The sequence below is a fragment of the Vipera ursinii genome (assembly GCF_947247035.1).
Source record: "Vipera ursinii genome assembly, chromosome: 1".
Classification (NCBI taxonomy): domain Eukaryota; kingdom Metazoa; phylum Chordata; class Lepidosauria; order Squamata; family Viperidae; genus Vipera; species Vipera ursinii.
In genome coordinates this window covers 99,543,732-99,570,837 of record NC_139512.1, presented here as the reverse complement: position 1 = coordinate 99,570,837, position 27,106 = coordinate 99,543,732, and the positions used below count along the sequence as shown (strand labels likewise).

Genomic DNA, 27,106 nt, shown 5'->3' with positions numbered 1-27,106 from the left:
TCTCGGGATTTGTTGGATGTGTTTGAGTATGCACACAAACATGCCTTTGATCAGTGTTGACTTAATGCTTGCCACTGCCTTTATTCTGAGAGAAAGGTCACCTGAATGGCTTTTGCCTAAAATTTCTAACTGATGCCTGAAAAGTGTTTCCATTTTATTCCTTAAGGGATGCCCATTATCCCAAACATTGCCATTGTTCCTCCAGTTCAGAAATTCTGGAAACATGTTGGAGATCTTCAAGCATTGCTGAGTTTCACCATGCTAAATAATTTGGTGTCATCTGTAAACTTGGCCATCTCACTATTGTCTCTGGATGATTTATGCATGTTAAATACTATCACTTATCTCTATAAACCAATATTTTAGGACTGTTTTAATTAAAAGATTTGGACTGCTGCTGCAGCACTACAAAATGTTTCCACTGGCAGTCCTTGATGATTATCTCAGAAGGATGGAATGCAGTTGTATAGACTGCACTGGAACTTGCAGAGTCTGGAGCAGAGACACCACCCAGCTTCGATCAAGCAGAGTTTAGAGATTTATTTGCCTATTCAGCAAATCAGCTTTAATAACAGCATAGTCATTATGGGGTATAAATCTAAGTACAATATTCTACATTGATATTTTGTCTACCCTCCTTGCCAGAAAAACCCATAAGGATGATAAACTGAGGTTGCACAATTGATTTTGTAGGAAGTCAAATTACAGGTGCAAGTATAGTAACGAAAAGATGATTACAGGGATTTGGCATTGTAAATAGAAGCTCATCAAAGGAGACCTTTGTTAAAACTCTAATACATATTGTACACCATGGGGCAAAAATTATAAATGTCTTTTTCAGAGGGTATTTTGTTTCTCTGCTATATGACAATGGCTAGAAATGGGAAAAATAAAAATGAAAAAAAATATATATTTTCAGAAGCTCCAGAAACTTGGCAGTACAAATCAGAGCTGATTGTATAAGTTTAATTCTCTTTAAGAAGCTGCAGTCTGTTATTCTCTTATCATGGAATTAGCATCATGAGCTTCACTTGACATAAACTTGAATAAGGTATATATGAGATTACACAGTGCACGCTGCAATTTACCCAGGCATTCTATAGGAAAAAATAGTACTTTCATTGATGGTGAAAGCACTATTTCTTTAAGCCAGGAAAAATAAAACATGGAGGTTATTCGTTTCATTTTCTGTACACAAGCTGTAATCATATAATGTTCTTCTGAATTAAACTAAATCTAGCAAGAACAATTTCTATACAGACATATAAAAGAGCTGCTTTTTGAAGAGATGTCCTTTGCTTATTTCAGAATAAGGATGCAAAGAGACATTTGATGCCTTTGCTTATTTTCAATTTTTCTTGCTTATTCTTTCTTGATCTACTTTAACTCTGGCCACATAAAAATTGGAATCTGGCCCTTAAAGTCTTTTCCAGAGTTGCACTGTAAAAGATTCTCAGACTTTATGAAGTAAACATTCATAAATTATCATATGGACATTTTGTTTGGCTGTATATCAATAAAGATGACACCTTTAGGGCCTGAGAGACAGAACACATTCTGCTGGTTAGAAGAAAGAATTTAAAAATGTACATTATGAGACACATAGAGGTAAGCACTATTTTTAATTCTGAAAGTCGATATGCACAGTTATTTACTTACTCATGCATTTTGGCTTCTATTCTGTTAATTCCCATAGACTTTATGTAGCATAGAGAATGCCAAGCATAGGGTTTGAAAAGTCACACTGCTCTAATTAACATCCAGTGAGAAAGTCACCCTGAGGATAGGCTAAACTATTATATCCACAAAGGTTTCCTAGAGTGCTAAGTCTTTATTGCCTTTTGGAAACCCAGTAAAGTTGGGAAGGACTAACTATCCAGAGGGATAGATGACTATGCCACGGGGATGAAGAGAGGGGGAAAGCTATGGTAAACCATGCTGCAGAGAAAAAAATTATAACCCAGTGCTGTGTAATTCAAGCACTAATGTTATTCATGCTCATTGTGCTCCTTCAGCACACTGAAAAATACACCCAGCCCCTTAGGACAGAGACAGAGTGTAAAATGTCCCATCCCTTTGGCTGTGAAGCATGGCAGATGGAAAGCTGCCTCTAGGGAAAACTAAGCAGTAATAGGAGGCAAGAGTGAAAAACGGGATTGAGAAGAACTGCATTCCTTCTATATTATAGGACGTCACAGTTTTATCTAGGAGCAGGAATTTCATGCTGCAGTTAAAAAATTTCTCCTACTTTGGCTCTCATAAAAGGAGCAGATCTGGAAATAAATAACTTATTTCTTAGGCAGTTTCTATTACAGGGCTCCTAGTATAAGGCTGGGGACAGAGCTGAGTGATTCACAGCCTCTTTAGAAAGGCAGCTATACTGACACAGGAGTGACAGTGAGACACAAAATCAGAAAACAGATGATACCTGGAAATGGTAGGTTTTAGCTGCCTAGATAAAGTCCAAGAAATACATTGTAAAACAAACAACCGGTAACTCTCTTCATGCTGGAATAAGGTCCCATAACCTACAGATGTAGAAGAAAGTTACAGTCCTCCAAACTACCGTTCGTTAAACAATTCTACAAAACAAGCCTTGTTCTTTTGCAACTTTGCTGACAGATGGGTCTGATTGGAAATGGGATCTGAATATTGGCAAAGAACCTGTTTCCAACTAATGATCAATGCAATAGATACATTATAGCAGGGGTCCCCAACGCTGGAACAAATAGCAGACCCTCGCCTGTTAGGAACCCGGGCCGCACAGCTAGAAGTGAGCAGTGGGTGACGGAGAGAAACTGAATAGCACTGGCATTTAGACTTATATACTGCATCGTACCCCTTCATGGATTACTGCCTTGTCGTGGCGAAGGGGCTTGCGTAATTCAATGAAGCTATGAGCTATGCCGTGCAGGGCCACCCAAGATGGAAAGGTCATAGCAGCGAATTCTGACAAAACGTGATCCACTGGAGAAGGAAATGGCAACCCACTCCAGTATCTTTGCCATGAAAACCCCATGGACAGTACCAAAAGGCAAAACGATATGACGCTGGAAGATGAGCCCCTCAGGTCGGAAGGTGTCCAATATGCTACTGGGGAAGAGCAGAGGGCTAGTACTAGTAGTGCCAGAAAGAATGAAGCGACTGGACCAAAGCCGAAAGGATGCTCAGCTGTGGATGTCTCTGGTAGTGAAAGGAAAGTCCGATGCTGTAAAGATTTTCTCTCCATAGGAACCTGGAATGTAAGATCCATGAATCAAGGAAAGCTGGACGTGGTCAAACAAGAGATGACAAGACTGAACATCAACATCTTAGGTATCAGCGAACTAAAATGGACAGGAATGGGTGAATTTAATTCAGATGACCATCAGGTATACTACTACGGGCAAGAATCCCTCAGAAGAAATGGCACCATTCAATATCACAGTAGTCCAAGTCTATGCCCCAACCACCAGTGCTGAAGAGGATGAAATTGACCGGTTCTATGAAGCCCTACAGCACCTTATAGAACTAACACCAAAAAATGATGTCCTTATCATCATGGGAATTCGAATGCTAAAGTAGGAAGCCAAAAGATAACCGGAATAACAGGCAAGTTTGGCCTTGGAGTACAAAATAAAGCAGGGCACAGGCTGATAGAATTTTGTCAAGAGAATATGATGGTCATAGCAAACACTCTTTTCCAACAACCCAAGAGACGGCTCTACACATGGACATCACCAGACGGTCAACACAGAAATCAGATTGACTATGTGCTCTGCAGCCAAAAATGGAGAAGCTCTATACAGTCAGTAAAAACAAGACCAGGAGCTGACTGTGGCTCAGACCATGAGCTTCTCATTGCAAAGTTTAGGCTTAAACTGAAGAAAGTAGGGAAAAGCACTAGGCCACTCAGGTATGAATTAAATTATATCCCTGTTGAATATACAGTAGAGGTGACAAATAGATTTAAGGAATTAGATCTGATAGACAGAGTGCCTGAAGAACTATGGACAGAGGTTCGCAACATTGTACAACAGGTAGCAACCAAAACCATCCCAAAGAAAAAGAAATGCAAGAAAGCAAAATGACTGTCTGAGGAAGCTTTGCAAATAGCTGAGGAAAGGAGGGAAGAGAAAGGCAAGGGAGAAAAAGAAAGATACGCCCAATTGAATGCAGAATTCCAGAGAATAGCTAGAAGAGATAAGAATGCCCTCTTAAATGAACACTGCAAAGAAATAGAAGAAAACAATAGAATAGGGAGGACCAGAGATCTTTTCAAGAAAATTAGAGAGATGAAGAGAACGTTTAATGCAAAAATGGGCATAATAAAGGACCAAAATGGCAGGGACCTAACAGAGGCAGAAAAGATTAAGAAGAGGTGGCAAAATTACACAGAAGAACTATACAAGAATGAGCTTTACCTCCCTGATAATCACAATGATCACTGACCTTGAGGTCACTGACCTCGAGCCAGACATCCTAGAATGTGAAGTGAAGTGGGCCTTAGAAAAGCTGAGCAACAACAAAGCTAGTGGAGGTGACAGTATTCCAGCTGAGCTATTCTAAATCTTAAAAGATGATGCAGTAAAAGTGCTACACCTCAATTTGCCAGCAAATTTGGAAAACTCAACAGTGGCCACAGGATTGGAAAAGATCAGTTTACATTCCAATTCCAAAGAAAGGCAGTGCCAAAGAATGTTCAAACTATCGCACCATTGCACTCATTTCTCATGCTAGTAAAGTTATGCTTAAAATCCTACAAGCTAGACTCCAGCAGTATGTGGATCGAGAACTACCAGAAGTACAGGCAGGATTTCGAAGAGACAGAGGAACTAGAGATCAAATTGCCAACATACGCTGGAGCATGGAGAAAGCTAGAGAGTTCCAGAAAAACATCTACTTCTGCTTCATTGACTATGCCAAAGCCTTTGATTGTGTGGATCATAACAAACGGTGGCAAGTTCTTAAAGAGATGGGCGTACCAGACCATCTTATTTGTCTCTTGAGAAACCTATATGTGGGCCAAGAAGCAACAGTGAGAACTGGACACGGAACCACTGATTGGTTCAAAATTGGGGAAGGAGTCCGGCAAGGCTGTATACTGTCGCCCTGCCTATTTAACTTATATGCAGAGCACATCATGAGAAAGGCAGGGCTAGATGAATTGCTAAGCACATTGGTTTGTTCTTAAATTGTAAGCCGCCCTGAGTCTTCGGAGAAGGGCAGGATATAAATGGGATTAAAATAAATAAAATAAAAATAAAAAGTTGGAATTAAGATTGCTGGAAGAAATATCAACAACCTAAGATATGAAGATGATACTACTCTAATGGCAGAAAGTGAAGAAGAACTAAAGAGCCTCTTGTTGTGAGTGAAGAAGGAGAGTGCAAACGTTGGGTTGAAACTTAACATTAAAAAAACCAAGATCATGGCATCTGGCCCTCTCAATTCCTGGCAAATAGATGGGGAAGAAATGGAGGTAGTGACAGATTTTATTTTCCTGGGCTCCAAGATCACTGCAGATGGGGACTGTAGCCAAGAAATTAAAAGACACTTGCTCCTGGGGAGGAAAGCCATGGCAAATCTAGACAGCACACTAAAAAGCAGAGACATCACCCTGTCAACAAAAGTGTGTATAGTCAAGGCTATGGTCTTCCCAGTTGCAATGTATGGCAGTGAAAGCTGGACCATAAAAAAGGCTGAGCGCCAAAGAATTGAGGCCTTTGAACTGTGGTGCTGGAGAAGACTCCTGCGAGTCCCTTGGACTGCAAGGCGATCAAACCGGTCAGTCCTAGAGGAGATTGACCCTGACTGCTCTTTAGAAGGCCAGATCCTGAAGCTAAAACTCAAATACTTTGGCCACCTAATGAGAAGGAAGGACCCTCTGGAGAAGAGCCTCATGCTGGGAAAGATCGAGGGCAATAGAAGAAGGGGATGACAGAGAATCAGGTGGCTGGATGGAGTCACTGAAGCAGTAGGCATGAGCTTAAATGGACTCCAGAAGATGGTAGAGGACAGGAAGGCCTGGAGGAACGTTGTCCATAGGGTCACGATGGGTCAGACACAACTTCGCAGCTAACAACATGCACAACTGCATCATAGTGCTGTACAGCCCGCTCTCAGCAGTTTACAGTGTCAGCATGTTGCCCCCAACAATCTGGGACCTCATTTTACTCACCTTGGAAGGATGGAAGCCTGAGTCAACCTTGAGCCGTCCAGAATCAAACTCCTGGAGTGAGCAGGGAATTAGTACTATATTCTAGTACTAATCTAGTACTGTATTCTAATACTAATCTACTACTGAATCTAGTACTGTATTCTAAACACTGCGTCACCATGGCTCTAACTGAAACCATTCCCTCCCCAATCCATGGAAAAATTGTCTTCCACAAAGCCAGTCCCCAGTGCCCAAATGGTTGGATTATAGGACTGAGACTATACTGTCTGCTATATGTCTTTCTTCAGATGTAAGTTATACAGATATAAAAAACCAGACTTTTTTTTCCTAACAAGAATGTATGTTTGCCCTTAGTAAGCAAAAAGGAAAGGGAAAGGGAGATGACAATAGTGGAATGGTTAGGGGAGAGTTGTAAGGAAGAAAGGGTGTGATGAACATCACAATGGACATTAAAGCCAAATGCTCCCCCATTCAAATCTTGGTGGGACAGAGTGCTATGGAAGTTTCTACTTTTCAAAATTTGCCCTTCCCTTCTAGATCTCTCTGTCTAAACCAGGGGTAGGCAACCTTGGCTCTTTTATGACTCGTGGACTTCAACTCCCAGAATTCCTGAGCCAGCATGGCTGGCTCAGAAATTCTGGGAGTTGGAGTCCACGAGTCAGAAAAGAGCCAAGGTTGCCTACCCCTGGTCTAAAGAGATTACATCATTAACAGGAAAAATTGGCAAATGAAATATAGTAGATTACTAAAAGAAAACATTTGTAGATGCCAGCAAAACTGCTATAATGAAATTTAACCACAGAAATGTCTTCGGACAAAGTTGGCTCTCTCAGCTAAGAAACGGAGCTGAGCACTGTCCCCTAGAGTCGTTGGATAGGGGGAAAGCTTTACTTTACTTTTATAATGAAACTATGATGCACATTTACAGATCCACTGGAAACTCCTCTCCCTCTTCCCCTGTTGCTAGGTGGTTGACTAGAGATAATACTGGTGGAACTGAATAAATGATTCAATTAGGAATTAAGTGTCTCCTATGGGCAGAATGGTTGTATTCGGGCAACATGCTTTACTCAATTTATAAATTTACCCATTTTATGGACTCACACAATACACTGAACCATTAAACCAATAAAACAGGCAAGGTTTTCACAATGTGCTAAGCCAACAGCAACTAATCAAATCAATAACTAATATTAACCCAGCTTAGTATAGTGTAGGAGTGTACCTGCCAGGTTTTATGTATGATCCACTCAAGAAATGGGAGGCCATATAAATATATTTTAAATAAATAAATAAGGTAAAGGTAAAGGTAAAGGTTCCCCCGCACATGCGTGCTAGTCCTCCTAGATTCACGGCTCACCTTGGAAGATCACATGGTGGCTGTGACTAGGGGGGCTTTCGCCCAGGTTCGCCTGGTGCGCCAGTTGCGGCCCTATCTAAGCCGGGATGATTTATGCACGGTCACTCACGCGCTCGTGACCTCTCGTCTAGACTACTGCAACGCTCTCTACATGGGGCTTCCCTTGAGGACCACCCGGAGGCTCCAACTGGTACAGAATGCAGCCGCGAGAGTTGTGTTGGGAGTCTCCCGATACTCCCATGTGACACCTCTGCTCCGTGAGCTGCATTGGTTACCAGTTGTCTTCCGGGTGAGATTCAAGGTGCTAGTAATGGTGTTTAAAGCCCTACATGGCAGGGGTCCGGAGTACCTTAGGGAACACCTGCTGCCGGCGTCTACTTCCCTCCGCCCTGTGCGGTCCCACAGAGAGGGCCTCCTCAGGGTGCCACTGGTCAGAGAATGCCGACTGGTGGCCCCCAGGGGGAGATCCTTCTCTGTGGGCGCCCCGGAGCTATGGAACCAGTTAACGGTTGAGCTCCGGACGGCGCCCGATCTTCGCTCCTTTCGCCGCGATCTGAAAACATACTTGTTCGAGCAAGCCGGCCTGGCCTGAGGGGGGATTGGTGGGGTTTTTTACTATTTTTATTGGGGGTTTTTTACCATGTATCAACTGTATTTTTAATCGGGCATGTATTTAATTATCTTTTATTTTTTGTAAATTTCCGTGTTTTATTCTTGCACTGTACACCGCCCTGAGTCCTTCGGGAGAAGGGCGGTATAGAAATATTAATAAATTAAATTAAATTAAATCTCCGTGGTCATGTGGCCGGCATGACTAGACACCAAAGGCGCACAGAACGCTGTTACCTTCCCACCATAGTGGTCCCTATTTTTCTACTTGCATGTTTACGTGCTTTCGAACTGCTAGGTTGGCAGAAGCTGGGACAAGTAACAGACGCTCACTCTGTTATGCAGCACTCGGGATTCGACAAGAACCTGTCTTTGTTCAGGTAAAAGTTGAGCCTAAAGTAATTGAAGAGATAATTTTAGACTTCAAACAGACTTTAAAATATGTGAATGGGAAGAATGAGGGTGGAAGAGTTAAGTAAAAAAATCAAGGTAAGTTTAAAAAGCAACAAATTAGCTTAATAACTAATCAATGGGTTTGCACAGCTCAAACAGTCTGTGGGAACTGCTCTAAATTGTACATAAAGATATTTTTCATAACATATAGAATTGGTTATTAAAACAGTTACATTTCCTAAAAGCTTCTGCAGCATTAGGATAAAGGCTAAAAAGAAGATATGTCCCTCCTTTTCCTCATTTCCTCCACCCATTTCTCATATTATTATAACTAATCTAGTAATTGCTATGATTTAACAATTACATACCGTTTTCTTTTCCATAGCCCACTGAGGCCAAGACAAGTGACACATGGACAAAGGACAAAGCGTTAGCCTCAGTGTTAGCTTAAGAGGAATTATTGTAAATCCTCCCTGTTCTCACACCCTTACTATGCTTATCTTCGTAATGTGATATGCGATAATTTGATGCAGCTACATGGTTTTTAGTGGGACAGACAACTGTAAGCCTCTCTCAAGCAGTGCATCTCCAGACTTACTGTACAGAACCTCCACAGCTAACTTTGCCAACCCCAAGTCCCCTCCAGCTGGATTGCAGTCAGCAGTTCTTAAATACACGGTGATTCACAGAAAACAAACACTTAGTTCTTCAAACAATGTGTAGATATTTTAAAACAGCATCACATCAATCCTACAGTAAACAGCAATATGAACTTGTGAGCTAATAAAAAAAATCTATAGAGTACAGAGTACAAAGTTCACCATATTAACCTTGATCCCACTCTTCAGCCCATCCTAACCTGAACTGGTACCTATGAGGGTTCGTTTTTGAACTATTTACATTCCAGATGTTCATGATAATGCCATCAAAATCTAACCAAAATCACAGTAAGCCACTATAACAGCTATAAAATAATAAGGAATCATCCTTGATTTCCTTTTTTCTCCTTGTCCTTCATATTCCCTTTTATGTCTCATGTATATGTATTGGGAGTGGGTGGGCAAGAGGTGCCTCTGTGTCAGCTTTGACTAGTGACAATTCCTGGACAAATCCTTGCAGTTTTCTTGGCAATATTTTTAAAAGTGGTTTGCCATTCCCTGCTACCTAAGTCTGAGAGACAGGGACTCGCCCAAGGTCACCTGGCTGGAATCATACCGAAGGAGGGACTAGAACTCAAACTCTCCCAATTTCTAGCCTGATACCTTAGCCACTGCACCAAACTATGTTAACCTGTCATATTTCTATTGCTCTTTAAAAATGCCATGAGAATCTTTTACAATGAAAAACAGCATTATAAGGCCACTAATAACAATCCAAAGCCATAACTTACGGGAATCATGACTGTTAGTAAGTCACAAAAGAGCATGCAAGTTTTAAAGTTCTTCACGGCTCTTAAATAAGTAAAATGTGAATAAAACAAAAGGATATTTATTTATTTGAATATTTCTACAACACCCAACACATAGCTATCTAGATATTTGGCAACTTAGAATCTTGAAATAAGTAAATCCAATTGTTATATATAAAAGAAGGGCGAGGGAAACAGAAATCTTGCCAGGCCTCTTCTGATATTTTGGCTAGTATTAAAGAGCTATGGATTCCTGGTTTACTTTCCTGTGAACCAACACAATCATGCTTGCTTCAAATAATTAAAACCCTCAGAAAGTTTCAATTCTCAGTTAGTTTACACATGAATAGGAAAAGCAAACATTGTATTAAAGTAAAGGTAAAGGTTCCCCCGCACATGCGTGCTAGTCGTTTCCAACTCTAGGGGCCGGTGCTCATCTCCGTTTCAAAGCCGAAGAGCCAGCACTTGTCCAAGGACGTCTCGGTGGTCATGTGGCCGGCATGACTAGACGCCAAAGGTGCACGGAACGCTGTTACCTTCCCACCGTAGTGGTCCCTATTTTTCTACTTGCATTTTTACGTGCTATCGAACTGCTAGGTTGGCAGAAGCTGGGACGAGTAACAGGCGCTCATTCTGCTACGTGGCACTCAGGATTCGACCCGCCAAACTGCCGACCTTCTGATCGACAAGCTCAGCGTCCTAACCCACTGAGCCACCGCGTCCCTTCAAACAATGTATTAGTTTCTACTAAAAATCTGCAAAGTTCAGAAAGAGATCTCAGCAAAATCTAGTCACGTACATAGACATGCAAATATATTGTTCCAGCTTTCAGCCATCAGTTTAACATAAGAATTTTCGTCATTCTATTCATTTACTGAGTATCTCCAAAACTAAAGAATAGTATATGACTAACATCATTTTCCCCTTCATGGATTACTGCCTTGTCGTGGCGAAGGGGCTTGCGTAATTCAATGAAGCTATGAGCTATGCCGTGCAGGGCCACCCAAGACGGAAAGGTCATAGCAGAGAGTTCTGACAAAACGTGATCCACTGGAGAAGGAAATGGCAAACCACTCCAGTATCTTTGCCATGAAAATCCTATGGACAGTACCAAAAGGCAAAACGATATGACGCTGGAAGATGAGCCCCTCAGGTCGGAAGGCGTCCAATATGCTACTGGGGAAGAGCAGAGGGCTAGTACTAGTAGCGCCAGAAAGAATGAAGCGACTGGGCCAAAGCCGAAAGGACGCTCAGCTGTGGATATGTCTGGTGGTGAAAGGAAAGTCCGATGCTGTAAAGATTCTTTCTCCATAGGAACCTGGAATGTAAGACCCATGAATCAAGGAAAGCTGGACGTGGTCAAACAAGAGATGACAAGACTAAACATCGACATCTTAGGAATCAGCGAACTAAAATGGACAGGAATGGGTGAATTTAATTCAGATGACCATCAGGTATACTACTGCGGGCAAGAATCCCTCAGAAGAAATGGAGTAGCCTTCATAGTCAATAAAAAAGTAGGAAAAGCAATACTGGGATACAATCCTCAAAATGACAGAATGATCTCAGTTCGAATCCAAGGCAAACCATTCAATATCACAGTAGTCCAAGTCTATGCCCCAACCACCGGTGCTGAAGAGGATGAAATTGACCGGTTCTATGAAGCCCTACAGCACCTTATAGAACTAACACCCAAAAATGATGTCCTTATCATAATAGTTTGGCCTTGGAGTACAAAATGAAGCAGGGCACAGGCTGATAGAATTTTGTCAAGAGAATACGATGGTCATAGCAAACACTCTTTTCCAACAACCCAAGAGACGGCTTTACACATGGACATCACCAGACGGTCAACACAGAAATCAGATTGACTATATGCTCTGCAGCCAAAGATGGAGAAGCTCTATACAGTCAGTTAAAACAAGACCAGGAGCTGACTGTGGCTCAGACCATGAGCTTCTTGTTGCAAAGTTTAGGCTTAAATTAAAGAAAGTAGGGAAAAGCGCTAGGCCAGTCAGGTATGAATTAAATCATATCCCTGTTCAATATACAGTAGAGGTGACAAATAGATTTAAGGAATTAGATCTGATAGACAGAGTGCCTGAAGAACTATGGACAGAGGTTCGCAACATTGTACAACAGATAGCAACCAAAACCATCCCAAAGAAAAAGAAATGCAAGAAAGCAAAATGGCTGTCTGAGGAAGCTTTGCAAATAGCTGAGGAAAGGAGGGAAGCAAAAGGCAAGGGAGAAAAAGAAAGATATGCCCAATTAAATGCAGAATTCCAAAGAATAGCTAGAAGAGATAAGAATGCTTTCTTAAATGAACAATGCAAAGAAATAGAAGAAAACAATAGAATAGGGAGGACCAGAGATCTTTTCAAGAAAATTGGAGAGATGAAGGGAACGTTTCATGCAAAAATGGGCATGATAAAGGACCAAAATGGCAGGGACCTAACAGAGGCAGAAGAGATTAAGAAGAGGTGGCAAAATTACACAGAAGAACTATACAAGAATGAGCTTAATGTCCCTGATAATCACAATGAGTTGGTCACTGACCTCGAGCCAGACATCCTAGAATGTGAAGTGAAGTGGGCCTTAGAAAAGCTGAGCAACAACAAAGCTAGTGGAGGTGACAGTATTCCAGCTGAGCTATTCAAAATCTTAAAAGACGATGCAGTAAAAGTGCTACACTCAATTTGCCAGCAAATTTGGAAAACTCAACAGTGGCCACAGGATTGGAAAAGATCAGTTTACATTCCAATTCCAAAGAAAGGCAGTGCCAAAGAATGTTCAAACTATCGCACCATTGCACTCATTTCTCATGCTAGTAAAGTTATGCTTAAAATTCTACAAGCTAGACTCCAGCAATATGTGGATCGAGAACTACCAGAAGTACAGGCAGGATTTCGAAGAGGCAGAGGAACTAGAGATCAAATTGCCAACATACGCTGGATCATGGAGAAAGCTAGAGAGTTCCAGAAAAACATCTACTTCTGCTTCATTGACTATGCTAAAGCCTTTGATTGTGTGGATCATAACAAACTGTGGCAAGTCCTTAAAGACATGGGCATACCAGACCATCTTATTTGTCTCTTGAGAAACCTATATGCAGGCCAAGAAGCAACAGTGAGAACTGGACACGGAACCACCGATTGGTTCAAAATTGGGAAAGGAGTCCGGCAAGGCTGTATACTGTCGCCTTGCCTATTTAACTTATATGCAGAGCACATCATGAGAAAGGCAGGGCTAGATGAATCAAAAGTTGGAATTAAGATTGCCGGAAGAAACATCAACAACCTAAGATATGAAGATGATACTACTGTAATGGCAGAAAGTGAAGAGGAACTAAAGAGCCTCTTGTTGTGAGTGAAGAAGGAGAGTGCAAAACTTGGGTTGAAACTAAACATTAAGAAAACCAAGATCATGGCATCTGGCCCTCTCAATTCCTGGCAAATAGATGGGGAAGAAATGGAGGTAGTGACAGATTTTATTTTCCTGGGCTCCAAGGTCACTGCAGATGGGGACTGTAGCCAAGAAATTAAAAGACGCTTGCTCCTTGGGAGGAAAGACATGGCAAATCTAGACAGCACACTAAAAAGCAGAGACATCACCCTGTCAACAAAAGTGCGTATAGTCAAGGCTATGGTCTTCCCAGTTGCAATGTATGGCAGTGAAAGCTGGACCATAAGAAAGGCTGAGCGCCAAAGAATTGAAGCCTTTGAACTATGGTGCTGGAGAAGACTTTTGCAAGTCCCTTGGACTGCAAGGCGATCAAACCGGTCAGTCCTAGAGGAGATCAACCCTGACTGCTCTTTAGAAGGCCAGATCCTGAAGCTAAAACTCAAATACTTTGGCCACCTAATGAGAAGGAAGGACTCACTGGAGAAGAGCCTAATGCTGGGAAAGATCGAGGGCAATAGAAGAAGGGGATGACAGAGAATGAGGTGGCTGGATGGAGTCACTGAAGCAGTAGGCGTGAGCTTAAATGGACTCCAGAAAATGGTAGAGGACAGGAAGGCCTGGAGGAACATTGTCCATAGGGTCGCGATGGGTCGGACACGACTTCGCAACTAACAACAACAACAAAAACATCATTTTTATTTAAACTCTGGACTCAGACTAAGAACCTTGTTTCCCTGAAAGTAAGACCTACCCCCAAAATAAGCCCAAGCTTGATTTTGGGGGGTGGGCCTAATATAAACCCTACCTTTGAAATAAGCCCTAGTTTGGGGGTAAGGCGCATGCCTAAAAATCAAGCTAGGGTGGGAGTGTGTGGGGGGGTGGAGCTGCCCCACGCACCCCGCACCTGCTTACTATTGCAGCCAGGACTTCCATGAATCAACACCTGCCTTGCCTCAGCAGCCCACGTCTTCTGTGGCCCTCCCTGGCCTGCATTTCATCGTCAAGGCCTTCAGGAAATGCTTCTGCAGCTGAGAATAGAGCTCCGGATTTCCCCCCCTCCCGGCCTGCATCTCACCATCAGAGGCCTTCCGAAAAGTCCTCTACAGACAAGAACGGATTCAATCCGTAGCTTGGTTCTTGACTGCAGAGGCCTTTCTGGAAGGCCTCTGGATGGTGAAATGCAGGCCAAGGGGCGCTGCGTGAGTCAATCTGGAGCTCCATTCTCAGCTGCAGGGGCATTTCCTTTAGCCACAGAAGAAGTGGGCCAGCTGGGCGGGGCTGTCGGTGCCGCTGCTGTGAGATGAGACTGTGGAAAAGGTGCCCCCTGAAAATAAGAGCTGGTGCCTCTTTTGGAGGCAAAAAAAAATAAAATAAAACTGGGTCTTATTTTTGGGGAAACACAGTACTTCTGATAGTTTCTGATAAATAGAATGGGAACAAATAGAAACCAACAAATTAGGAAAGCTTAGGAAAGGTTGAATGATGCCACGTCTGTCTCTAGAACTGAACCAAGTCCAGAGGCTAAAATGGACAAAAGAAGCCAAATAAGAGCCAGTTTTGTTATAGTGGTTGTGGTCTCAGCCTAGAAATCATAAGATTCAGAGTTCTAGTCCTACCTTAGGTATGAGAGCTAGCTGGGTAACCTTGAACTTTGTTTCAGCCTAACCCACCTCACCTATGGGTAAAACAGGAGCAGGAAGGAGTACCTATGTACGTTCACCAGCTTGAATTATTTATAAAATAATTCAGATTGGAATAAATAAGGCTATTAATGAATGAATGAACCTTTATTGCCAAAGTACAACCGTGTATACATTGAGATTGGCTGAGCCTCCCTTCGTGCCCCCACCCCCAACTCACAGTGACAACAAACCCTCCATCTAACTATTAAATATCTAACAAAATATGAATAAAATTACAGTGACTAGTGGAGATTTCTGGACAGATTTTACAGTAAAAGTATCTTCACATTCTTCAGTATCTGGAATATGAATTTTCCACTGGCAACACTATTTAATTGGCTCTTTCCCCATTTTCCTTTCAATTTCAATTAAATTCTCTTTTTGTAGATTATGGGAAAGCTGGATTATGTCAAGAATGCCCATTGTGTGCCCAAATCTGTTTCTTTGATATTTTGGTGGAATGATCGTTCTTAGTTCCAAATGAAATATGTTTTTATCATAAAGTTAACATTGAGAATTTTATTCATCTTTCAGATAGAGCAACTTTTATTTCAGAAAGTTTTCCTTTCTGTCAGGTGATATGACATTACTTTGTATTTTTAAAATGTCAGAATTGCTTTGCTCTCCTTAAACATTTTCCCTATCTCAGCTTTTTTTACAATTATAATGAGTTTTGATTGTAAAATCCATTTTATGTATGATAACCTGAGAGAAATCACTTTGGTGGAGATTGCTTCTGAATAAAACTATCATAGGATTGCTTTAAATGACCTCATGGATTAGCACAGAGAGAAAATTCAAAGAATATAGTGCTCTGATCCACTAAGGTACTATTTTTAAACTAATTATCAACATACAATTCAATAAAATAGCACTGGAATATAGCAAAGTAGAAATATTTTTCACAATTTGGTATTAATCTTTGGATATGAGTCAAAAGGATGGGAATAATAACAGCCCTAGTTGCCAAATCATATTGCTATAATAAAACTTCCCTAAAGAAAATGAAGAGAAAGAATATGGAATTTAAGATATGCAGAGGAATGATTTCAAACGTGTTATACCGACAGAAAATAAATGGAGATTCTTTTATAGGCTTAATATTAATAGGACGTTTTCTCTAAAGAAGTTTAAATCCCAGTCCTTTCAAATAAGATATAACTACTATAGTCAGGAAGGGTTTTAATACAAAGAGAAAACCACTCATAATTCATTTATTTTTACCATTAAGTATTTAATTACCATGTAGTTAATCACTTTAACAGGATGCCAACAGTTTCATAGGCAATAAGATGTACTGTTCATGCTGGGTGAAAATGTTGACTTCAGTTTGACTTTCACATGCAGAACTAATGATGAGGCCATCAATAATAGACTCAGGTATATTCAAGTACACACTCTAATTTATTTCCTTAGTACTAACTGACTACAGAATAATTTTGTAGAGACATTCTGAAATCACTATCTTAACTGTAATACATAAATTCATAGCAAGTCAAAAAATGTTTAATTACATACATGAACTAAACTTTGTGTTATTAGTGCTAGCGTTTTAAAATGGTCCGTAAGTATTTGCTTTTTTTATTTTGATCAAGAGCAATCAATGAACTTCAAGATTGTTTTATAGCATCCAGAAACAAGATATTGGGACCTAGTGAACAAAAAAGATCGTGGTATATACCACTATATCAGAAAGAAGAAAATGCATAAGAATGCACAACTATCTGAAGCATTGCTCTCATTCTTCATGCTAGCAAAGTTTTGCTTGTGCTGTTTCAAAGAATAGAACCATATATGGGAAGAGAAATGCCAAATAAACACAAACGAGTCACAGAAGGGAGAGGGGCAGAAAATCAAATAGAAACTATTAAAGCAGTGCTTTTCCTAGTAGTAAGAAAACCGGACACTGTCTTCATTACTGGAGTCAGAGACAATGACTAAGATTACAGAATAAAAAGAACCATTTACTCAGTTCAATAAGAAAATGAAGACTGTGAGATTTGTGCATGTAACATGATCTGACAATGGAGGGGAAAAAATAATCATGATCAAGAATCTGAGGGAAGTAAAAGAAGGGGAAGCAGTGAGGATGTCTCTGGGAAGAGGTATGTTTGGAGGATCTTTTTCTACATAATATAAGAAATTGGAACCAATTCAATGAGACCTAACCAATAATTTATTACATTACAATTAGAAACAAAGAAATGCTCCTTTTTCTCCCTATTTAAATCAGAATATGCTCAGTATTTATGCTTATGCTCACTAATAATCTGATCACATAAATTCAGGGATTACACATTTCTCTTACTCCCAGGATTTAAAAGAGTCACTAATTATTCTTTACGACTGGTAGGGAGGGGCTAATAATAATATAGATAATCCTTGACTTACACCCAGTCATGACAACCTTGCGACAGATGCTTTACAGCCCATAAAGCACTTTCAGCGCTCTCTCGCTCTCTCTCCCTCTCTCTCATACATACAGTCATGTGACCACATTTTGGGTGCTTGGCAACCTATTCACATTTACAATAGGTTGCCAAGTGTTCTGTGAACATGTGATTGCTATTTGCCATCTTCTCTGTCAGCTTCCCTAAAAAGTCAGTGGGGAAGCCAGCAGGAAAGGAAGGTTGCAAGTAGAAGAGAGGTTGGATTTGAGGTTCATTCCCTCAGTGCACTGAGGGATTTCCCCTCCTCTCCATGCAGGAAGGGGATATCCTTCTGCTGGGGGAACAGATCTCAAATCTGGCAAAAACACTAGCAAACACCATCACTGCTCTGGAAAAGTCAGAACAATGCTATTCACTAGCATTTCCCCCTCCAGAGGGAAAAAGCTAGTGGGTGCCATCATTATGAGCCTTCCAGAGCAATGGCACTTATGTTCGTTCTCCCTGGCAGGGTAGGCAGAGAGCCCAGGCCTCCTGGATTAAATGGGAAGCCTGGGCCCCCTCCCCACCTCATCACACCTCGGCAGCTCAAGTCCTCTCTCTCGCACTCCACTTAACAACCCATGCAGTCACTTAACAATTGCACCTAGGAATGCTGGGACTGCAGTCGTTGAGTGAAGTAATCATTTGGCATCTCACTTAATTAACGACTGTTATGCTCAACAATTGAGATTCCAGATCGCACTGGGGTTGTAAGTGGAGGACTATCTGTACTCTGGTTCTTTAACCTGGTGGTGAAGTAGTTAAAGCACAGTATTGCAAGCAAACTCTGCCCACAGCCTGGAGTTCAATCTTGACAGAGCTCAAAGTTGATTCAGCCTTCTGTCCTTTAGAGGTCAGTAAAATGAGGACCACAAGAGAGTGCTGTAAAGCTCTATGAGGCAATACATATACCCCTAAATTTTACTGCTGTTAAAACAAACTTGTTTAAGTTATGAGTAGTATCCAAAAGATGAGAGCCACATTGGTATAGCGGTTAAAGCACCAGGCTAGAGACCAGTAGACTGTGAGTTCTAGTCTTGCTTTAGGCTTGAAAACCAGCAGTGTGACTTTGAATCAGTCATTCTCTCTCAGCCCACACCACCAGGCTTGGTGATGGACAAGCTAGTCAATCAATTCCTATCACAATCAAAGAATCTACATACAGCAGAATCTTTTTTTTTGGGGGGGGGGGGAGAAAGTAACCCTGCACTTGCAGGGAAACATGAGGAACTAAAAAAAGTACACAAAAGATCATCACAATACACTTTTGTACAAGTGCTGGGTCACAAAATCTTGTTTAGCATATCGAGTTAAGGAAGAATAGTGGATTTGTTCATTACAATCTATGACAATTCAGATACCAGGTTTCAGTTACAGTAGACAGTAACTCCCCATGAACTTGCTACCCATGAGCTTGCTACTCAAATATCTATCTTGTAAGATTAGTGTTCAACCCAAACAGCACTGATAAACTCCAAATATTACAGTCATAAAAATATGCTGAAAACATGATTTAATCATCCTCAGATGATGCAGAAATTATGAAAAGTTATTTAATCCAGAAGAGATGCAGCTGATCGAACAAAGTATTTTAAACCAGGTTGCTGTATATTAAATTCAACTAGCCAAACTTCTTCCTTCCTTATCCTTATCACAAAGTCCTTCTTAAAATGTCCCTGTTGTGATTGGGTAATGGATTTGTGAGACCCAAAGAAAAAACATTTTTACTCAATTTTGGGTCATTTATCCAGGTTTGGGAAGAACGAGCTAGATTGGTCCACCCTAAAAAGTGGGAATCTCTTGAAAGAAACTGAAAGAATAGAATAGAAAGAGTGAACGGGGCTGCCTTCCTCCATTGTTCCACCCCTGAGAGAGCACCTCATGTTGAGAAGTTTTTCAAGGAAACAGGTCCACTCATAGTGAACACATTTTTGTTAGCCAATGGAAAAATCTGGTTGATGGGTCAGTCTCCTAAACAGGATTGCACTACATGCTGATTTTTGTAACTAATATGTATGTCTCTTCTATATGCATCTGAAATTTTTAGTTCAGGTTCTTGGGGTATTCTATTCCAAACGAACAGGTTTCGCATTCCATTTTGCAAGAATCCATTTTCACATATTAATCTACCGCTTTCTATAAAAAGTGGGAATCAAAACATCTTCCTTTCGAGACTGTAAATGAGGTATATGCATCTGACCATTCCACATTCACTGAACACCTGAATACAATAGAGAAGAATTTCCCCAAGTTGCCATGTCACTACAGCTGCTCCACATCAAGCAGCTATATTAATCATTGCAGAAGATGTCCTTACCTACAATATCTTCATAGGCATTCTCTTCTAAAGTGCTCTTAGATCCAAACTTGTGCTGACTGTCAGTACCATTCTCACTTGGGGAGGGAGGATACAATGACTGCAGGCTTGAAGCGTCTTCAAATTCAAAGGATTTTCTATAGGGAACAAAAGGTAATATAATCATTTGTGACTGTGCGTGCTAAAACTTTTTTTAAAAAAGGAAGCAATCAAAAGACAAAGGCAATTATATGACTGCCCTCTCCCACATCATATTGAACAAACTATTTTTCGTATATTTTGTTAGAATTGTTTTGCTATAACATCACTTTAAACTAGTTTAAAAAAAACAAGAAATATTTCTTTATTGTGGGCTTCTCCACTACCACAATATGATTTTAGGCTTATATACCGCTTCACAGTGCTTTACAGTCCTCTCTAAGCGGTTTTATAGAGTCAGCATATTGCCCCCAACAATCTGGGTCCTCATTTTACCGACCTTGGAAGGATGGAAAGCTAAGTCAACCTTGAGCCGGTGAGGATCAAACCCCTGTCAATCAGCAGAATTAGCCTGCAATACTGCTTTCTAACCACTCTGCCGCCACAGTTCGTATCCTAGCTCAGGGGCCCCCAAACCCCCAGTCCGTGGACCAGTACCGGTCCGCGGCATGCCAGCAACCAGTCCGTACAAACAAGCAAAGCCCCATCCATACAAAACCACACACTCTCTGGTCTGCAGAAAAAACCTTTCTCCACAGAACCGGTCCCTGATGCCCAAAAGTTTGGGGATCTCTGTCCTAGCTGGCAGGAGAATCTTTCCAGTACAAGTCCACTCTTGTTTCTTACAATATTATCTGGCTAAAGCCTCAGCCATCTAAATATACCCATGTCATTCAAGACTAAAATAAATTCTCTGTTCATTCTGATCCTACCCTAATGGTATTGTACTTACATTATAATGGAAGATGCAACAAATAATTGTTCTCAGATACCATCATTGCTTCAGTCAAGAGTTTCCAAAACATTTGTGTCTTATATTCCGTGACAAACTATTCGCTTCCAAAATGAGATAAAATTTAAATTTCAAGTTTTCTCTTGTGGTGATTAGATTTAGTATTCAACAATACACAGTCTACTACATACAGTACATAAGCTACCCATAACTTATCTTCCTGCTTGAAAATAACAATTATTTTTGCTTGTTTTTGTCATGATGAGAAACAATCCCAGAAGCAAGTGGCAAGATCGTTTCTTTTAAGCATCTCCTCCCACTAGAATATTTTATCTGGTCAAGTTGTTCTGACAGTGCCCATTTTAATAAAAACAAGACAGTACCCAAGAACATCCAGTTTCGTTTATTAAGAGAACTGAATATCAGGCTTTGCTACTGACCAACTTTAAAATAATTTACAAGAACTGTATGTACATATCCAAATACATCTAAAATTTGATTCCAAAGAACTGCACAGGAGGTTCCATTTACCAATGAGACTCTTATTCTTCTTATTACACACACCAAAACACTTATGATGATGCTTGCGCCCATTAATTTTTTTAAAAAAGCATGCAGCTTTATATGAAGCTTTTCTTCACTTAAAAAGAGTGAAGCATCCTAGAAATTAACTGGCACTAAATCACTCAGGGAAATTTAATCCAGCAACATTAGCCATTCAAAAAAAATCTTCAATATACATTTTTTTAAAAAAAATGTTCCAACACAACTAGCTATAGTGTAGGCCAGGTTGGCAAAAATAGAGGAACTTTGCACAAGTGGAACTGCCAATCTGTCATAAGTTCTTCGATTATAAATTCTGTATTCTGTATAATAGTCTGACAAGCAAGCATAGCCAAGCAGAAATGCTCTATTCTCATTAATAATCATGACAATTAAAATGCTGCTTGCAACTATATAATGAAATTGTACAAACTATTCAGAAATGTTTTACCCTTATATTTTGTGGGAGTTTTGCCTTGTATTCGGGAGAAACTGATGGATAAGTTTCCACCAGATTCCATAAGTAAATTTCTCCATCTTCAACAGATTGCTCAAACCCAAGAAAATACATAAACTCCTTACCATCTTCACTCACATCACATCACATCACTGCCATTCTGCCTTCTCCCTCAGTGACCCCTGCCCCAACCCCTAGGTCAGGGGTAGGCAACTTTGCCTCTTTTATGACTCGTGGACTTCAACTCCCAGAATTCCTGAGCCATCTGTGTTGGCTCAGGAATTCTGGGAGTTGAAGTCCACAAGTCATAAAAGAGCCAAGGTTGCCTACCCCTGGCATAGCTGAACTAGGATTTCAGTACACGATCTTGGCCATTTCAGATCTTTCTACATCACTGAAATTCCATCAGAGTGTAACAGAAAATAAGGAAAGTATTTTTTTATGACAAGGCAGGATATAAATGTAATAAATTATGCAAAATAAGCAATTATATCCACAACTGAAGATTCTGAATTAGTGACTTTGTGCTAGGTACAATAGCTAAGTTTAGATGTGGAAATTTCACTGCATGCCATTAAGCCACGAAAACTGACGAGGATCAGGATTAATCAAGGGATTAAATATGAAGCTGAGAGGGAGGAGCAGTAAGACCATTTGTAAAAAGCACGTTCACAGTCATTATAGAAAAATAATAAAATAGATGTTCTTTATTTAAGAATTTTCCAGTTTGTATCTGCTGCAGTAAAAGTCAATCCCTCCGGCAACTACAGCCACTAGCGCTCTAGTGTGATTTGGAACAACATACTGTATTTGACAAAACCCAGTTAACAGGGCATGACAGCCATTAAGTCTACGGCGTGAAAGTGGTGGCCTAAATCTGCTTGCTTTCACTCTCATTACTTTAAGGAGAGGTTTCTTGCTCTGCAGAAATGTCTCCCCGATATTTAAGAGTATAGGACAATAGCTTTCCATACGTTTACCTATTTGGGGATTTTCTGTGAAAGCGTGACTCTTTTTTCGGTCTCCGTGTGGCAGGGGGAGCAGGAGTTGAGGGAAGAGGGGGAGGAACAGCAGCCATTGGCGAAGGAGGTAGTCCGTTGCTTGATTTACTTGTATGGTTCTTGTCAGCTTCATACTCAAAGGTGCGTTTCGGCTTGGGCACAGGATTTACCGCTGTGTTTGCCAGGCTCTCTGGAAGCAGCTTAGAACTAAAAGAACTAACTTTGGTAGTTAGCCCATGCAGCATTTTACTAGTTTTTTCAGTCTCCGTGGGTGTCTCCAGATTACTCCCACAAGTAATGTTCCCTGCTCTGCTATCATTTGCAATCTCAGTCAAGCTCTCTGAAACCCCGAAAGTCAAAGATTTCTTTCTGCCTCTGTCCACATTGTAGCAGCTACTTGGCAACTTGGGAAGTCCCCGGCCAGGTTGTTCTTTTAAGGCCTGTTCAATTTTCTGGATTCTGTTTAGCACAGCTGAGCTTTCTTTTGGAACCCCCTTGAGAAAGGCATTGGAGGACTCATTCCGGCTCAGTCGCTTTTCAAAACGGTGGCAGGGATCTCTGTCTAGAAATTCCTCCTCTTCTGTTTCCGGGTAGGAACATTCAGAAAATGTTCTGCTCATCCTCTGGAAGCCTTTGTATTCAAAAGCCTTCTCACTGCAGGGAGAAGGCAATATACTAGGGCAGCTCTCACTGCCTGACCTCTCTCCAACATCCCTCTTGTCCAAGCAGAAGCTCATTCTAGGGGAAGGCTGTTTGCGGCATTCCCATTCCGTTATCTTCTGCCTGATATCAAGAGCTTGTGAATGGACACTGACCCGGCTGAGAGAGATGTTACGTAGACTGGCTGCTGTTCCCAAGGAGAGGGAGCTCCGTCTAAGCTGCCGGTTGCCTACTCCTTCACCATCCTGAACCTCATTGGATACCTCCTTTTCTTCATGTCCCTGGAAGACAGAGAGCCTTTTATCCAGGCACCCAATGCTGATAGCTTTGAGTGGATGCTGTGAAGGTTCTGTATCTGAGGGGGAAGTCGAGGTACTTCTTAAGGCAATTCCCCACTTAGCTTGATCTTTAAGGAAGACTCTGGAATTGGAAACTTTGGAGAAATTGCCAGAACAGCAGGATTCCTCACTATCACTGAGTGGATGTGTTTTGGGCGTTCTTTGTTGATACAGAAGAGGTGGTGGAGACACTGACTGACACCTGGAAGTGAGAAGACAAATACCGTTTAGCCAGTTAGCTGTGTAAATAAATGAGCAAATAAACGGGTAAAATAATGACTTTTTTCTTTTTTTAAAAAAACAGTTCTAAAACACATTTCTATTCTATACAAAAGTTTTAACAGATAATTTTTTTAAAATCCCATTTATATCCCGCCCTTCTCCGAAGACAGGGCGGCTTACAATCTAAGAAGCACAAATCAATGTGCTTAAAAATCGAAGAGGGATTTTTAAATCTTTTTAAAGAGTATTAGAAGTGCCATAATCAAGTTGATTAACATTTATCAATTGCAGCATTCTCTGTCCAACATTGCAAACCAGTTCACTAGGCACATTTAAAAGTTGATTACTTATTATGCCTTCACTTCTGTTCTTAAAAGGCACAGTATATGTTTTCCTACAATGAGAATTCTGATTGTTGGACGGGATGATTACGATGATTAAAAAAAACAATCCTTTCTTCCCTGAAATTGTAAATAATTTATAAATAAGCCCCACTACCATCTTCTAGAAACTGTTTATCATTTGGGGTCTGAAACATTATGAAATGAGACTCACTATCTTAAGGTAGCTTGGAAGATTACCATACTCTGTAATAGTGACAGCTAGAAGTCCAATAGGAGCACAGTCTGTTTGCCTATTTCCCAGATCAACATTCAGCATAGTTAAAGTTAATTCAGTGCAAAATAGGCCTGAAAACAAATGGAAACAGATCCCAATGTTCTGTTTTATCCAAGAGCTATTAAACGTGTGATGCTACTATCTCTAAAAAGTTAGAAGACAAAACTATTATTATTTACCTGTTAAGATTTAAGAAAAGTTTCTTCAACACTGCTACAAAGGCACATAATAAAGTTCAGGGAGACTGGTTGATTGCTTTGTAAGGTTGCAGTGATGAGAAAAGTAATAAGCGAGAAATGCTTTCCCTGCAGACTATTTCCCATTAAATCCATCCTCCCAAGTAGCTTCTCTATTCCCAAGGCAGGGAACAACTTGAAAAATACAGAAAGGTTAAAACACTCCATCCATCACTGTGCGTTTGCTCAATAGCTTCCTAAAACTCTTTATTGTTTTTATATATACATACACATACACTTGAACTTATGGCTTAAGAATTCTCTTTTTCCCTTACACACAAACATGTATATTGGGGCTTCATAGCAGTCATTTGTATATTTTTATTTTTTATTTTTATTACATTTATATCCCGACCTTCTCCGAAGACTCAGGGCGGCTTTACAAACTTAGCAATAGCCTTCATTCTATGTATATGCCTGCTTATTAGGGCATTCACACACACCCCAAGCGGCATTATTACAAAGTCAGTTTAATTGCCCCCAACAATCTGTATATAACATGTCCCAGAATCATCTACCATCCAATTTACCTTCATACTACAGACAGACAACTTTTATTGTAATTTTTTACTGTGGGCACAATGGCACACATTAAAAATGAAATTTAGTTGCTTACTCTCAAAGTGTAGGTAAAAGGTAAAGTTTCCCCCGCACATGCGTGCTAGTCGTTTCCGACTCTAGGGGCCGGTGCTCATCTCCGTTTCAAAGCCGAAGAGCCAGCGCTTGTCCGAGGATGTCTCCGTGGTCATGTGGCCGGCATGACTAGATGCTAAAGGCGCACGGAACGCTGTTACCTTCCCACCGTAGTGGTCCCTATTTTTCTACTTGCATTTTTACGTGCTTTCGAACTGCTAGGTTGGCAGAAGCTGGGACGAGTAACAGGCGCTCACTCTGTTACGCAGCACTCGGGATTCGACCCACCAAACTGCCAACCTTCTGATCGACAAGCTCAGCGTCCTAACCCACTGAGCCACCGCGTCTCAAAGTGTACACATACATAACACACATGCTAAATACAGATGGACTTTTTATTATCTCTCCTCCTATAGCCACATATTTTATGCATTTCCAGGATCTATTACTACATCCTTTGCTCTTATATTGCTATATGAATGAAGAAGCCATTCAATAGTGCAGCAATTGAAGAAATTATTCAAACTTTAATTATTATTATTTTAAAAAATGAAGTTTCTATAAAGTTGACAATTATCATGGACTTTGTGTAGCCTGAAACTATACAGATATTAATTAAAACTTTTTTTGGAGAGCGAAAGGAAATTAAATGTCTTTTGGAGAGAGGAGAGAAATGAATTCAAACTGTTTTGGAGGAAGGAGAGAAATTAAACTTCTTTTGGAAGGAGTCGGCAAATTCAATATTTTTTCAAAGGGAGAAGAATTAATTCAATATGTTTCGGAGATTTTGAGGTCTACTAGCAGGACAGCTATAGTACCTATGCAAGGCTGCCTGCCTGCTGCCTAGGGAAAAGGCACAAGCTCAGCTTAATTGCAGCAGCTGGACCAAGAACTCTTGTCATGTGGTGCTCCTGGCACAACACCAAGCAGTCTTTGCATCTGCCATTAAGCTGAGGCGGTGCACATGTTTGATACATCTGTTTTAAGAAAGTCATATAAGTGAAAGATTATTAACCAAAATCATGCGACGCTTTAAAACAAACACAACACAGCAATCACAATATGGAACTGAGACAGGAGGATGCAGAATCCAAGCCCACATTAAGCCACAACTCAATGGGAGATTTTGGACCACTTGTCAATTTTTACCCAAACTCACCTTACAGGATTATTGTAGAAATCATGTGAGTATGCTACTACAGGTAGTTCTCACTTGGTGATCCTAATTAGGACCAGCAATTCTCTTGCTAAACAAAGCAGTCATTAAGCAAAACACCTCCCCTGCTCAGCAACAGCAGTTCCAGCAATTCCAGTTTCAGTCATTTACGCAGGGCATAATGTGACCGTAATTTGCAACCTCCTACCAGCTTTCCTATTCACTTTGCTTTTTGGAAGTCAGCTGGGAAGATCACAAATAGCAAGTACATGACCACGGGATGCTGTGACTGTGGTAAATGAGCAACGGTTGCCAGGTGACTGAAACACATTCATGTGATTGCAGGGATGCTGCGGTGGTTGCAAGTGTGAGAGCTGGCCATAAGTTTGTTTTTTTCAGCACACTGCAAATAGTCATTAAGCAAATTGTTCATTAAGCAAGGACTGCCTGCCTATGCTTTTAGAACATCTACGTTAAGGAAGAGTCTGAGCCTGATAATGCATCTTATTTTATTTGCAGTGTCTATTTTTAAAAACAGGCATGACATT

General features: G+C 40.7%; 1 protein-coding gene across 7 annotated transcripts in view; it reads right to left on the bottom strand.

The window, feature by feature from the left end:
- The window catches only part of DENND2B (DENN domain containing 2B), a 161,162-nt gene that overhangs the window by 59,114 nt on the left and 74,942 nt on the right, over nucleotides 1–27,106 (bottom strand). For 5 of the 7 annotated variants that reach the window (XR_014493850.1, XM_083374321.1, XM_083374322.1 and 2 more), the window contains 2 exons: nucleotides 22,675–23,895; nucleotides 19,764–19,900 (listed from right to left, as the gene is read on the bottom strand). Coding sequence is in view for 6 of the 7 variants with exons in the window: in XM_083374321.1 (XP_083230447.1) it covers nucleotides 19,764–19,900; nucleotides 22,675–23,895 (1,358 nt within the window). In the remaining variant the exon portion in view is untranslated. The remainder of the gene's footprint in view (nucleotides 1–19,763; nucleotides 19,901–22,674; nucleotides 23,896–27,106) is intronic. The other 2 variants (XM_083374324.1, XM_083374323.1) reach the window with 1 other exon arrangement.